The sequence below is a fragment of the Balaenoptera borealis genome, assembly GCF_965194805.1.
Source record: "Balaenoptera borealis genome assembly, chromosome: 2".
In the NCBI taxonomy this organism is placed as follows: domain Eukaryota; kingdom Metazoa; phylum Chordata; class Mammalia; order Artiodactyla; family Balaenopteridae; genus Balaenoptera; species Balaenoptera borealis.
Genome location: NC_138867.1, coordinates 146,402,873 through 146,417,741, shown reverse-complemented (window position 1 = coordinate 146,417,741; position 14,869 = coordinate 146,402,873). Strand labels below are relative to the sequence as shown.

The following is a 14,869-nucleotide window of genomic DNA, read 5'->3' as shown; positions in this document are numbered from 1 at the left end:
AGTCAAGCAGTGGGTTCAAGGTCACACTACCTTGTATGTAAGAAGTAGTTCTGGGTTTTAGTCAGGCTCACGTGACTCCAGAGCTTTTAACCACCCCACAATTTTGTCTCTACGTGAGCACACCACTGTCAAGACAAAGACAGTTGGGCATTTCAAGTATTCCTGAACCAGCTACAGGACCCTTGACTCTTCTTGGAGCCATGGAAAGAATAGAGGTTCCAACCCAAGCTTCATTGCTCTACACCTTGGCCAGGTCAGTTTCCTCACCCAAATTGGAGATTTATCAAATTTCCTCCAGCCTTGATTTTTTTTTTTATTAAGACTTTATTTTTTTAAAGCAGTTTTAGGTTCACAGTAAAACTGAGGGGAAGGTACAGAGATTTCCCGTATACCCTCTGCCCTCACACATGCACAACTTCCCCCATTATCAACATCCCTCACCAAAGCGGTCCGTTTGTTGAAATTAATGAACCAACATTGAGACATCATAGTCACCCAAAGTCCATAGTTTACCAGATGGCTCACTCTAGGTATTATACATTCTATGGGTTTGGTCAAATGTATAACAACCTGTATCCACCATTACAGTATCATACAGAGTAGTTTCACTTCCCTGAGTATCCTCTGGGCTCCATCTGTTCATCCCTACCCACCTCCCAACCCCTGGCAATCACTGATATTTTTACTGTCTCCATAGTTTTGCCTTTTCCAGAATGTCTTACAGTTGAAATCATACAGTGTGTAGCCTTTTCACATTGGCTTCTTTCACTTAGCCATGTGCATGTAAGTTCCCTCCATGTCTTATCATGGCTTGATAGCTCACTTCTTTTTAGCTATGAATAATATTTCATTGTCTGCATGTACCATAGTTCATTCATTCACCTACTGAAGGACATCTGGATGCTTCCAAGTTTTGGAAATTATGGATAAAGCTGCCATAAACATACATGTGTGGGTTTTTGCATGGCATAAGTTTTCAACTCATTTAGGTAAATAGGATACGTGACTGCTGGATCGTATAGTAAGAATACGTTTAGTTTTATAAGAAACCACCAAATTGTCTTTCAAAGTGGCTGTACCATTGTGCATTCCTACCAACAGTGTGCGAGAGTACCTCTTGCTCTACCTCCTCACCAGCAATTGGTGGTGTTCGCGTTCAAGATTCGGGGCATTCAAATAGGTATTTTGTGGTATCTCATTTTAATTCGCATTTCTCTAATGACATGTGATGTGGAGCTCTTTTCATGCTTATTTGACATCTGTATATCTTCTTTGGTGAGATGTCTATTCAGAGCTTTTGTCCATTTTTAATTTGCAAAACATATATTTTCTCCCAGATGGTGGCTTGTCTTCTCATTCTCTTACCATTGTCTTTCACAGAACAGAAGTTTTTAATTGTAATGAAGTCCAGCTTCTCAGTTACTTCTTTCATGAATAGTGCCTATGGTGTTTACCTAAAAAGTCATCGCCATACCCAAGGTCATCTAGGTTTTCTGCCATGTTGTCTTCTAGGAGTTTTATAATTCTGCATTTTACATTTAGGTCTGTGATGCATTCTGAGTTAATTTTTGTCAAGAGTGTAAGGTCTGTGTCTGGATTCTTCTTTTTTTTTTTTTTTTTTTGGCATGTGGATATCCATTTGTTGAAAAGATTATCTTTGCTCAGTTGTATTGCCTTTGTTCCTTTGTCAAAAGTCAGTTGACTCTAATTATGTGAATCTATTTCTGGGCTATCTATTCTGTTCCATTGATCTATTTGTTTATTCTTTTGCCAATACCACACTGTCTTGATTATCGTAATTTTATAGTAAGTCTCGAGGATGGGTAGTGTCAATCCTCTCCTTCAATACCGAGTTGGCTAGTGTGGGTCTTTTGCCTCTTTATATAAACTTTAGAACTAGTTTGTCAACATCCACAAAGAACTTGCTGGGCAGCCCTGATTTTAAGGATATATTTTTCTGGGAGTTTGCCCAGTAGCCAGCATCTAGAGCCCTTAGTCTTCAGTAGGCTGAATTTGAGTCCTTCTTTTCTGGACTTGGGGGAAATGTTTGGATTTTTTAAGTTCCTTGTGTTTGCACATTATGTGCCTGAGCGCAATTCGTGAAATGTAATCACGGACATAAAGCGGGCATCCCAATAGCATGAAGCAGAAAATGCTGGGGCTGGCGGTGGTCGTTAGCCCTCACCATAACATTAACAATCATTGTCATCAACATCATAAAAGAAGCTTGTATTCATTAAGTACTTACTAAGTGCAAAACCAAGAACTCAGTCCCTTACATGGGTCATGTCACTAATCCTTCCAATAACCCTCTGAGGCAAATACACGTATTACCTTCAACTGAAGAAATAGAGTCTCTGAAAGATTAAGTAACTTCCCCAAGTCACACAGGTAGTAAGTGGTGAAGCTGAGATTCAAACCCACTCTTTATCCCTAGACTGCACTCACTCTCCCTGGCTTCCCCTTTCACCCTGGGGTAGCGATACTGACCATCCTGGGCCTGACATTCCCGCTTCCTGAAGGACGGCCCAGGTCAGCTCATCATCCTACACTGAATGGGAAAGCCCACAGACAGCTAAGCTTCCTGATAAATCCCCTCTTCTCTAGTTCCTTGAAACCCTTTTTACAAAACCCACATAGTACTTGAGAAATGGGAGCTTAAGCACCTTCTCCTCCTCCATTCCCCCCCTTTCACCTGCTTCCCCACAGGATCCAGTTGGTTATAAACCTCTCTTGCTGTTTATTTACCTCTTAATAAGCCCTACCTCCTCTCAGAAAGCCATTTAGCACTGCACCACTTAATTTCTCCCCAAGGCAGAATCTGCCAGATGGAGTCTTCCTCCCCAGCCACGTCGATTTGTCTTATTTTTAAGCAGCAGTGAACATGCCACAGAACTAAAATAGCAATCAGTTCCCAGGTGTGGACTCACTGAGCAGGGAAATGACCAGGAGTGTGTGGATGTGTCCCCCCGGGGCAGCTGTTCCGAACGGGCTGGATTAGCCAGGGAATGACTCCCGAAGGTGACTCGCAGCTAGCTGTGGCCACATCTGGGCGTCCCTCAATGCAGAAGCACGCCGCTTTTCTGCCTCAGCTGGATTCAGCCATTCATCACCTCCTCGGGCTGGACGCCTCAACCCTGGAGCTATGCACCCTTGCCTTTTCCATAGTTGAGGAGACAAAGTGGGCCCCCAGAGGACCAGGAAACCAGCACAGAATAACCCAGTACAAGAAGGAAATGTCCCCGATGTCACTTTTTCTTATCCCAAAATTCCTATAAAATCTGACTCTGATTCTATAATATTACTACATTTGGGTCAATATAAATATATAATTCTTCAAATTTTGTACCAGCTAAATTACTAAATTATGTCCCCCCTCAAAAAAATTTTGAACACCCCAAAAATCATGTTGTTCCCGTAGCTTCCATGCTCCTGGACACACACGACAAGATGTGTGCCTGGAGGCATATGTGCCTCTGTTTGAGCAGCACGACCCGGAGACAGGCAATCTCTGTTTTGGGGAGGGAAAGCCTACAACAGGGACGAAGAGTGTCCCTTCACCACTGCATGTCATCCTAAGGAAGAGAAGATTACATCTAAAGGAAAGACAGGTGATTATTAACAGGACAGCAGTACTGGACAGGACCTCCCAGGGATCCAAAGAATAATAGAAAGAAAACAGAGACCAGTCTGACTTATAGCTTCTTGTGTGGTTCCATTGACCTTGCGATACCTATCATCATGATGGGAATTGACAAGACAGCACTCCAGCCAAACTCACAGAAGTGACTGCTCATAAATATATATACATATATACACACACATATACACAAACACACACACACACACACACACACATATATTTCATAAGTTCATCTGCATAACATCCATCTTCCATCCCATTAATAACTCACATCCCATAATATGCAGTGGAGCCCTTTATTAGAAGGAAGAAGAATGAATTTCAGTGTTCACGGGTGGAGGTGCATGGCCTTGCCTTCGGTATGTCTATGTATGTAGCGTTCCCAGCTAGCTTTTGCAAACCTTCTGGTTTGAACCAGTGTGCTCTGGAAGTGTTGGCAATCAGGATATTGCTCAGAGTCAAAGATGTTCTTATTAAATCACAATCTCAATACCGGGCAGAATGCTGAGATTACAGCAAGCAACCAATGGTGAGCCATCCCCAATAGGACAGAAGTCAAAGGGGAGAAGAGTAAAGACAAGTTGAGTGACAATCATTTATTCCTGGGAGCAATTTTGCTGTAATATTCAAGGATCCTTTTTTTTTAAGTGCCCTCTCAAAAAGGAAAAAAAAAAAACAATAGAGAAAGCCTCCCTCCTTCACCATACAAGATTCCTTTTCCAATGGAGAGTATCTGCAATTCCAATTTCTTTAAGTAGCTTTATATTTGGACATTTAACAGGTGTTCCCAAGGCTGCTCTGAAGAAAAAAAAAATTCTTCCCTGAATCAACAGATAAATGTTTTTCTGAAATGGCAGTGAGAAACAGATCTGGGGGGACTGTCTCTATTTTTCATGGTAAAAAAATAAGGTAGAGCAGATGATAAGCTGCTCTAAAATAAGATGATGGAATGAAAAAGTGCTTAGAAACCTGTTACATCCTTTTTCCATTAAAAGAATTATTATTATTAAAATGCTACAGAGGCACTGCCCACAAAATGCTCAGAAGTGGTCCCCGTTTGGGTGATACTGCCCACAGTTAACCAGTGGCCGCTGCACTGGGCTCCCTAGAGCATGGGCACTTCCACAGAACTCTGTGGGTCTTTAGAGTTACAAGACTGCTCCCTAATTGTAATCCCTGATTATTTTATAGACTCTGATCAGATCGTCCCTTGGTTGGCCTTCCAAAAGTCTTCCAGATGGATGTGCATCTATTTCAGGAAACTGGGGGAGTCCTTTGCAAGGATCTTTTTTGACAAGGAAAATGGGGTCTTAGGAGGGCTTGCTTGGGGTTCTCTAGAGGGCCCCCAAAGAAAGGAGAAAGGCGTCAAACCCTTATCCTCCTCAAGGACTTTTAAGAACTCAGAGGAGAAAAGTGAAATTCCAGTCACGTCTCTTTCTCTGTGAAAGAGTGGTCTTGTCATGCCCAGGGCAGCTCAGATTCCAACAGAAACAGAAGCAGTAACGTGCCCAGAGAGGCTCAGCATCAGTGGAGAAAAATAGCAAAAGAGAGCCTGCTTCTCCAGGCCTGGCTGGGCTCAGAAGCATCCAGCTGCAAGCCAGCTGGACTTAGTTTAAAAGACCACATGTGGAATATTGGTTTGGTCCCAGATCCCACATTTAAAGAGGAACATTTCCAGACACAGCCTTAGTCAGAAGAGCCCTCACCTCTAAGACAGATCTTGAAACTGTGTCACACAGAATAATTGAGGGCACTTGGAAAGTTAAATTTGACTTGGCAAGTCCAAAAGGCTTCAGAAGACACCTGATGAATACTTTAAAGTATTTTTTCAGGGCTTCCCTGTGTGGCGCAGTGATTAAGAATCCGCCTGCCAATGCAGGAGACACGGGTTCGAGCCCTGGTCCGGGAAGATCCCACATGCCTGGAAGCAACTAAGCCCGTGCGCCACGGCTACTGAGCCTGTGCTAGAGCCCACGAGCCACAACTACTGAAGCCCCCATGCCTGGGGCCTGTGCTCCGCAACAAGAGAAGCCACCGCAATGAGAAGCCCACGCACCGCAACAAAGAGTAGCCCTCGCTCGCCGCAACCAGAGAAAAGCCCGCGTGCGGCAGCGAAGACCCAACGCAGCCAAAAATTAAATAAAATAAAATAAATTCATTAAAAATATATATATATTTTTTTTAATGGTAGAAGATGGAGTAAATCAGATTGCCTGGGAGAGCAGAATTAGTTCAATATTTGGCTAATCAGAAGGAAGAATTTCGTAAAATGAGGGCTCTTGGAAACGGAATGTATTGCCCTGGGGAGTAGCGAGTCCTTCTGCCGGGGCTGTAAAAGCTGTTGCTGCCTTTCCGTTGGAGAGGAAAGAGGGGAATGATTTCCAGGAGGTAGGATATTCAAGCGGTGAAAACTGGGTTTGGTGTCAAGTTGGACCCAGACTCAGGGTCCAGCTCTGTTTTTGTAAGGCCTTGGGAAATTTCTTTTGAACCCTCAAGTTCCACATTATGAAATGGGTATAACATCTCCTCTAGTGAGTTATTATGCAAGTAAATGAAGTATTAATTCACCCTAGTGCTTGGCAGGGTAGAAATGTTAAATTCACAATTGTTGCTGCCCCTGTTATTACCTGCGCTTGATAAATTGGATAGGAAGAGAAAGTACATCATTTTCTCAGATTTCTTTAGCCCTCTGATCCTGTGATGACTGTGGGGCCCATCCTATCAAAGTTCCTGGTGCCATCTTCCTAATCCCCTGCTTCCTGTTTCAGCACTGCTCCAGATCTTCCTAGACAATGGTCTATATTCTCACCTTTCCCACTGCCGCTCTCCACCCATAACCAGAAGCAGTCTTTCCTATACTCCATTCTTTTGTGACCCTGCTTTCTACGGTGATAACTGGGTATTCTAGGAAGTGATGTATATTAAGAATGCTATGTTAATATGACTGTATAATCACCTTCTCCTTTAAATTTTTTCTCCTGCTAGGAAGCAAGGGCTGAGCACATCAATCAGTCAATAGCCGACAGTCCATCAAAAGTCTACGTGGTCATAAGGAGGGACCTTTGCTAGTGGGATTCTATAGATCATGCTTAGCTTTTCTAGAGATGACGATAGTGGTCATTTGGGGCAAGGTAGAATACAGAGCAGTCCTGTGACAGGCTGACTGGAGGATATTAGGTGCAGGCGGGACCTTTTCCATTCACTCATTCATGTTCTGGAGAACTTTAACATTCACTCTGACCCCTGTCTTTCTCCAACCCCAGAAAAGAGCAGAGCTACACGCAGAAGTGCTGGAAGGATGTGCGAGTGGGGGACTTCGTCCAAGTGCAGTGCAATGAGATCATCCCGGCCGACATGCTCCTCCTCTTCTCCTCGGACCCCAGTGGGATCTGTCATCTGGAAACCTCCAACTTGGATGGAGAGACAAACCTCAAACAGAGGCGTGTTGTAAAGGGCTTCACAGAGCAGGTAGGGCTCTTTCTAAGGTCTTCAACTGGAATGGCAAAGGGAAGATGCCAGCCAGCTCTACTGGGAAACTGGATTTAATCTGGTGTGTGAAGGAGAAGGTAGTAGTTGCCTCCTTTTCCCAGGCACTTAGGTACACTTAATCTTCCCACCAACTCTCTGAGATGGATATCATCCCCGTCTCACAGATGGGGAAACTGAGGCTTGGGAAAGGTAAATAACTGCTGAAGGCCTCAGAGTCCTTACATGGGGACCCCCTCCATTCAACTGAAGAAACTGTGCTCTCTGCTCTAAACTAGATGAGTCTAGTATCTGCTCAATTACTCTTGAGACCAACCCATTTTTCTGTGCTTATCCAATCCTGGCTCATCCTGCCCAGGTCAGCTTCAGCAATTTCTCCCTCCATGAATTTTTTCTAGTACTCCTTTGACTGCAGCATAAAAGCAGCAAGGTATCATTAACTATCTTTCCATTTGTGTAGGTCTTACCTTCTCAACAGTACTGAAACCTCTTTAAGGATAGGGAGTGATCATCAACATTTTAATTTAATCCCCACTTTATGTGTGTGATACCTTGGATATCATGGAGGAATCATGATTGTTTGGTGGTTAAGAGCCCAGGCTCTAGAGTCTGGCAGAGCTGAACTCAAAGCTCAACTCCACCATTTATCAGCTGTCTCACCTAAGGCAAGTTATTACCCTCTCACACCTTCATTCCCTCATCTGGAAAATGGGCACAAAAAATAGTACCCTCTCCATAGGGTGTTTCTGAAGACTGAATTGTTACTGAGCCAAACTTGGTTCTGCTTGCCCACGTGCAGTAAAGCCAATGTACTGACACTGGGTCGTAGTGAAGGAAAACGCAGCATTTATTGTAAGGCTCCATACAAATTGTCTGGGACAGCTAGTGCTCAAAAAGACTGAACTCCCTGATGGGTTTCAGGAAAACATTTTTAAAGGCCAGCTAAGGGAGGGGGGTCGCAGGGTATGTGGTCTCCTCATGCCCAATTCTCTGATTGGTTGATGGTAAGGGAACAGGACGGTGTCACAGGGGTTATCAATCCACAGGCGCCAGTAGGTCTTGGGGCTGTGTGCTCATGGTCATCAAGTAATTAACATCTTCCGTTTGATGGGGGGTTTTCATGTCTGTAAAACAACTCAGGAAATGTGCATCAGATACTATTATCTAGGTACTTCAGAAAGGAACTAAAGCAGGGAATATGGGGGAGAGGTCAGCCCCAAAAAGGCCCCATAAGGTCCTGTTCGATTATAAAATAATATGTACATGAATTACTTAGCATGAAGCTAGGCACATAGTAAGAGGCCAGTAAATAGTTGGCAGTAAATATCAATGGCGTTCATAGGCAATATGTGTTGACTGGTCAAAACTGGGTGTGATATTCCAGTTTTCCATTAAAATTCCCCTTGAAAGGGTTGATTTCCCATCTGGTACCTTTCTCTGTGCATGGAAAAGAATAACATTCTATCACTCCTCTTCATCCTGACAGCCTGTGGCTGGGGAGAAAATGGATGAATCAGGGGATTTAGAAGAAGGAAGGCAAGTGGTTCATTCCTCAGAGATGCTCATGAGCTAACGTTTCGTTATCTAGACAGAAACTTCTCAAGAGACAGCCACTCATCGTACCTCACTTTGCCTCTCTCAAAGCCCCAGATGAACAGTTCTCATAAAATCGCTTTTCTGTGATTGAACTCTGTTCTCTCATCCTTACAATGGGAATAATAATAATAGCTCTCCCAAAGTTTTGCTGTGTGATTCAAATGACATAAGGAAAGTAAAGAACAAAACAGAGGGTTTGCTGCATTGTAGATACACAGTAAATGGTCTATTGCTGCTACCTCAACTACAGTTCCTACAATGGGAATGGAAACCACCATGACCACCACGCCGTCATCTTGCTTTGTGGTTGTGATAGTGGCTCAGTCCTCCCATTGGTGCCCAGGCTCTATTGAGTCAATCACTGCCCTGGGGCTTGGCGTCTTGAGTTTTCTCTCCTTTGCTTGTCCTTGTCACACTCACCCAATCATCCCAGTGTTTACAAAAATGCAGGCCGGGATCTGGGTAAGCTCCCAAAGCCATTCTAGATACAAAATAACAATCTATTTCTTGGCTCAGGGCCCTGTGGGCTGCCCTCTAGAGCAAAGGTTTTCAAGCTTTTTTAACCATAACTCACAATAAGAAATACATATTGCACACACACACCTAACCACATGCACATGTGGGTATGTGTGTGAGTGTGTAAAACTGCCACCTCAGTCATACTACGTGCAAAGGACTCTGAAACTTTCTATTCTATTCTATCACGTTTTGGTTTTTGTTGTTGTTGTTTTAATTTATTTATTTATTTATTTATTTTTGGCTGTGTCAGGTCTTCATTGCTGTGCACGGGCTTTCTCTAGCTGTGGTGAGTGGGGGCTACCCTTCGTTGCGGTGCACGGGCTTCTTATTGCAGTGCCTTCTCTTGTTGTGGAGCACGGGCTCTAGGCGCTTGAGCTTCAGTAGTTGTGCGCAGGCTCAGTAGTTGTGGTGCATGGGCTCAGTAGTTGTGGCTCACGGGCTCAGTAGTTGTAGCTCGCGGGCTCTAGAGTGCAGGCTCGGTAGTTGTGGCGCACGGGCTTAGCTGCTCTGCGGCACGTGGGATCTTCCTGGACCAGGGCTCGAACCCGTGTCCCCTGCATTGGCAGGCGGATTCTTAACCACTGCACCACCAGGGAAACCCCGGTTTTTGTTCTTGTTGTTGTTGTTGTTTTAAGTTCTGGGAGCAGCAAAACGTGTGTGTGTTTGTAAATCTCCCCCTCAGCCCGCCCACCCCAACATCCTCACCACAACTCTGAGTCTTTTACTCCCTTTCTCAGGCAGTTATTTCGGCGCTGTTGAGGTTCACCCAGTCCCTTCTCTTTTTTGCCATTGGCAGCAGCTCCCAAGCTGTTTCTTGTATATTAATTAGTCTGATAGTTTGGGATTTGACTAGAATGAAGAGCTGGATAAAAGGGTCATTCACGCTCCACTGCTATAAACCAGCCAATTCAAGTTAATCACATCTCTCAAACTCTAACCCTGAATTCTCATAGGGTACTTGGTGTAATGATTTACCCAAAATAAATAAATAAATAAATTCACTTGTAAAGGGAATAAGATTTATTTGATCTTGAAAGTTTCCAGAATTCTCAATTCTATTTCAATTCTTGATTCTCCCCCTCACTTTGCTTAAGTGTGCTTTTCCACTTCTGTAAGAACAAGCATAAATAGTACTAATAATAATGCACTTTTTTTAAAGCCCTTATACATATAAGGTAAGTGAGGCACAGAAACGTAAAGTAACTTGCCCAAGGTCACTAAGCTAAGAAGTGTTGGAACCAGGATTCAAAGCCAAGTTTGTCCAGTCTCAGCTCTTAAGGTTTGCAGTAGCTCATCTCCCTGGTCCTTTGACTCTCACCCAGAGTTTACCCAGAATTGCTTACTTGAAAGCACACATTTATCATTTTCAATATTCTTTCCACATGTAAGTAACAAGCAGCAGGAAGAATAAAAGCAGGCCTAGACAGCTCCCTGGGGGGGGAGGAATTTTAGCTGCTCTGTGCTATCTTCTCCCTTATGTCTTCAGTGCAAAAAGATTTCTGAATATGGATAGAATTCTCTTCTAACTCTATATATAATATTTCTCAAATGTGTTGAGCAAAGATGTTGATGAGACTTGCAAGAAAAATACATGTTGCCCTGTCAAATAAGATCAGAAGGCAATAGGTTACAAGTTTTCCAATAGTGTGTACTGCAGAACTTCTCAGATACTTTAATAAAGGGGGAGGGAGGGGGAGGGAGGTACTAGTATATAATATTTCTAATTATTTAACCACAGAAACCTTTTATTCCAAGGACCATATCCCAGGACTACTACAGGAGAGATGGGATCACAATTTAGAAATTTGCCTTAAATGCAGTGAAGGTGTTTTGGATATATCATAACCATCACAGGGAGAAATTTTTTCGTATATACATACATCCTTCCCCCTTATTATCACCAAATTATGATTCATGGGGACTGAGTAGTGGTCTGGGCATGCATATTTTTTAAATGTTCTCCCAGATGATCTTAATATGAACCTACCACTAGTTCATCAAAAACCTGTATAATAAAGGGAAAGTGTTACTTCCAAAAAACACTCATCATAATAATGGGAATAAAGCCACCATCTACAGGAGTCTTACATGTTTTGCCCTTGTTGTCTTTTGTCCTCATGACCATCCTGTGAGGGGGACATCACTACTCCATTAGACAGAAGAAAACCCTAAGGTACAGAAAAGGCAAAATTCACTACTTGTCTCAGAGAAGATTTTGAACACCTGCAAATGTGGTTTGTTTGTAAATTTAATATCTTAAATAATGAGTATTAATGACTTTTTTTATCTTGTTATTCCTATTGGCTATGAGACTTTTATTTTGCCAAAAGGGGGTTTTTACTAACCTCAGAGATTTCTAGAAACTCCCAACCCCACACCATATACCCACAACCATTTTCACTGCTGTGTTCTGTTCATTCAAAGTCAATAAGACAAACTTTGTCACAGCTCCCCTAGATCAGCACTTCTGAAGGTGGAGTCTGCCAAACCCTTATCTCAAGAGATAGTTCTTAAAAAACAAGGTCTGTGGTCAAATCTGATTAGGAGGCTGGAGTCCTGCGGACCCCTCTTGGAGGTTCCACTGTCCATGAACATTTTAAGGTCTCAGAGAAGACCTAGAGGAAGGAGGCCAATTAAACTTTCTTTAACCCTGAGCTTTCCAAACTTAAACCTCAGAACCATTTGGGGCACAATAATTTTTCACCTTCATATGGAAACTTGAACACATTAATCTACATTGCGTGGAACACACGTGATCACAACAGGTGAGGAATGACCGAGAGGCTGAACATCCTCATGGCTTAGGCAGCTCATCCTTGCCTTTCCTGTCTAGGTTCAGGGGAAATTATAAACATGAGAGAGCTTCTCAAAAGGATCTTTCCCCTGTGACACAGCACATCATTCTCGAGGTTGCCAAAGAGTTAGTTTCAAAATCCATTTCCCAGAATGCAACTTGGACCAAGTCAGGTTTTGGGTGTTTTTTTTTTCAATTGGAACTTTTATCATGATGGGCCATGTTTGCATTCACAACATTATTGACCTGTTCTTGAAATATTTATTCCTACGTCCCATGGCTGGGAAAAGGACAGAAAGGGAAGGAATCCAAAATTAGGATTATGCTGAGGTCTGCTGAGCAGGCAAGAGGACTTCATTAGAGAATTAAATTGTACAGTTTTCTCTTTGGGGACATTTTTGACACCTGAAGTCTCTTTTTTTTTTTTTTTTTTTTCCTCTTCTTTTAAAAAATTTTTTAATTGAAGTATAGTTAATTTACAATATTATGTTAATTTATGCTGTACAGCAAAATGAGTCAGTTATACACATATACACATTCTTTTTTTATATTCTTTTCCATTATGGTTTATCAAAGAATATTGAATATAATTCCCTGTGCTATACAGTAGGACCTTGTTGTTTATCGTTTCTATATATAATAGTTTGCATCTGCTAATCCCAAACTCCCAATCCATCCTTCTCCCACCACCCCCAACTTAGTAAAATCTCTTCTTTAAAGGGGTTCCAAGATGGGCACTAGATATTTAACACCTGAAAATAAGTATGTGCCATTTATTTTGGTAGATGGAACATTTACCAAAGCCAAAGAATCAGAAATGAATTCTTCCAATTAGTATTTCAGAGCAATTATCCTAGTTATCTTTTATCCAAACCATTGAAGCCCAAATCCTACTGAAGTGCGTGTCAGATCATTTCCCAGTGACAAGGAACTTGGGACACCAAGTTGACACGGACTAGCCTCTTCAGCATCACCTAAAAGCTTGTCAGAAATGCAAAATTTCAGGCCCTGCCCCAAACTAAACCAGACTCTGCAGTTTAGTTCTGCAGAGATCCCCAGGTGATTCATGTGCAATTGAAGTTGGAAAGCACTGACCTAGAGCATCATTGATTAATAATTGTGCCTATCTGTTTTATTGCCAACGTTAAAGATTCTTAATTGACTCTGCCTTTTAAGTAGCTTGCATTCCACTGATGGTTAGTGCTTTTAAGCCATTTGCTCAACTAAAAAGAGCCATCATAACCTGGATCGTCCGCAGTGAATGTGTGTGCTGATTTAACATATTTAGACAGGAGAGCACTTTACCTACGGAGTTGAGGTGGGGTGGGGAATTATCTATCACCATCCCAGTTCAGTGATGACGCATCTTGACGCATCTTGACGCATCTTGAATGATAGGCAAAAAGTCGTTGCCTATCCATTCAACTTGTCTGCCCTGAGAACCAGAGAAAAATCCTCTTTCCTGGTGAATTTTATAATGGGACTGCCCCTAGTGGACTGTTACACATTTTCTTTAAGAATGATACTTAGTCTTTTTACTTTTTGACCAGTGCTTAAATGTTGAGCAGAGATCACATTTTCTATATCTTTTAATATAAGATCTACGTAACAATATACAATAATAATAATAATAAACAACGCTATCAATAGATAACTTGGTTGAGCACATACTATGTGCCATAAGCAGCTCTTCTAAGTGTTTTATACCTATTATTTCTTTCTACTCCTTCTAAAAAACCCTATGAGACAGGCACTTTGATTATCCCCATTTGACAAATGAAGCAAGAACAGTTCAATAACTCTGCTAGCAAAGGACTGAGCTCAGCTTTAAACCCAAGCAGAGTTCTTTTATTTTAACTTTTCATTATGGGAATTTTCAAGTATATACAAAAGTAAGAATAATATTATAAATTTTTATGTACTCATCACCAAATTTCAACAATCAGCTCATAACCAATCTTGCTTTATCTAGATCCCCACCCTCTTCTCTCTGTTAATTATTTTGAAGCATGTCTTTTCAATATCCACATTTCATCTGTAAATATTTCATTATCTATCTGTCAAGAATAGGATTTTTGAAAATATACCGTTCTATCTTTTTCACACCTAAAATAGTGGCAATAATTCCTTGATCTCAACTTTCAAGTCAGTGTTCAATATTTCCAGTTTGTTTGAATAAGGATCAAAGTAAGGCCAAATACTAAGATTACTTTCTTAAATCTCTTTTACTCTGTAGGTTCCCTATTCAGCTTTTTTTTTTCCCTTGCATATTCAGTTTTTGCTGCTGAATAAACCAAGTTGTTTGTCCCGTAAAATTTCCCATAGTCTGGATTTTGCTGATTGTGTTGTTTCCTTGTAGTTCCATTTTATGTTTTCCTACCCACTATATTTCTATAAATTGGTGGTTGGATCTAGTGCCTAAATCAGACTCAGGTTAGACTTGCATTTGTGTGCATGTTTATGTCAACATTACATCATAGGAAATAAAGTGTGCTACCATTTTGAGGTACAAAATGTCTGATGGTCTTTTTTCAGTGTAAGCAGTCATTGATGATCATTGTTTAGATCCATTAATTCAATGGAACTTGCAAAATGGTGATACTCTAACTCATGTAGAAAGAGGAATTTCCCCACATCAAGTATTCGGTTACTGTGCACTACCCTCTATAAAGGCAGGATAAGTGTTTGTTCCTTTCCTTTTATTTACCAGTTTTAAAACAATGAGTTGATTCCCTAACATCCTCCAAAGTTGACCAATGAGTTTTTCTTTTTTAGTATCAATATGAACTCCTGGATTTAAACATGTTTGATGTATGTCAAATCATTGCAGT

The 14,869-nt window shown here is 41.7% G+C and overlaps 1 protein-coding gene across 6 annotated transcripts in view; it reads left to right on the top strand.

The window, feature by feature from the left end:
- The window catches only part of ATP10B (ATPase phospholipid transporting 10B (putative)), a 298,840-nt gene that overhangs the window by 188,750 nt on the left and 95,221 nt on the right, over positions 1-14,869 (top strand). For all 6 annotated transcript variants that reach the window (XR_014241061.1, XM_082378751.1, XM_082378750.1 and 3 more), the window contains one exon: positions 6,907-7,111. Coding sequence is in view for 5 of the 6 variants with exons in the window: in XM_082378751.1 (XP_082234877.1) it covers positions 6,907-7,111 (205 nt within the window). In the remaining variant the exon portion in view is untranslated. The remainder of the gene's footprint in view (positions 1-6,906; positions 7,112-14,869) is intronic.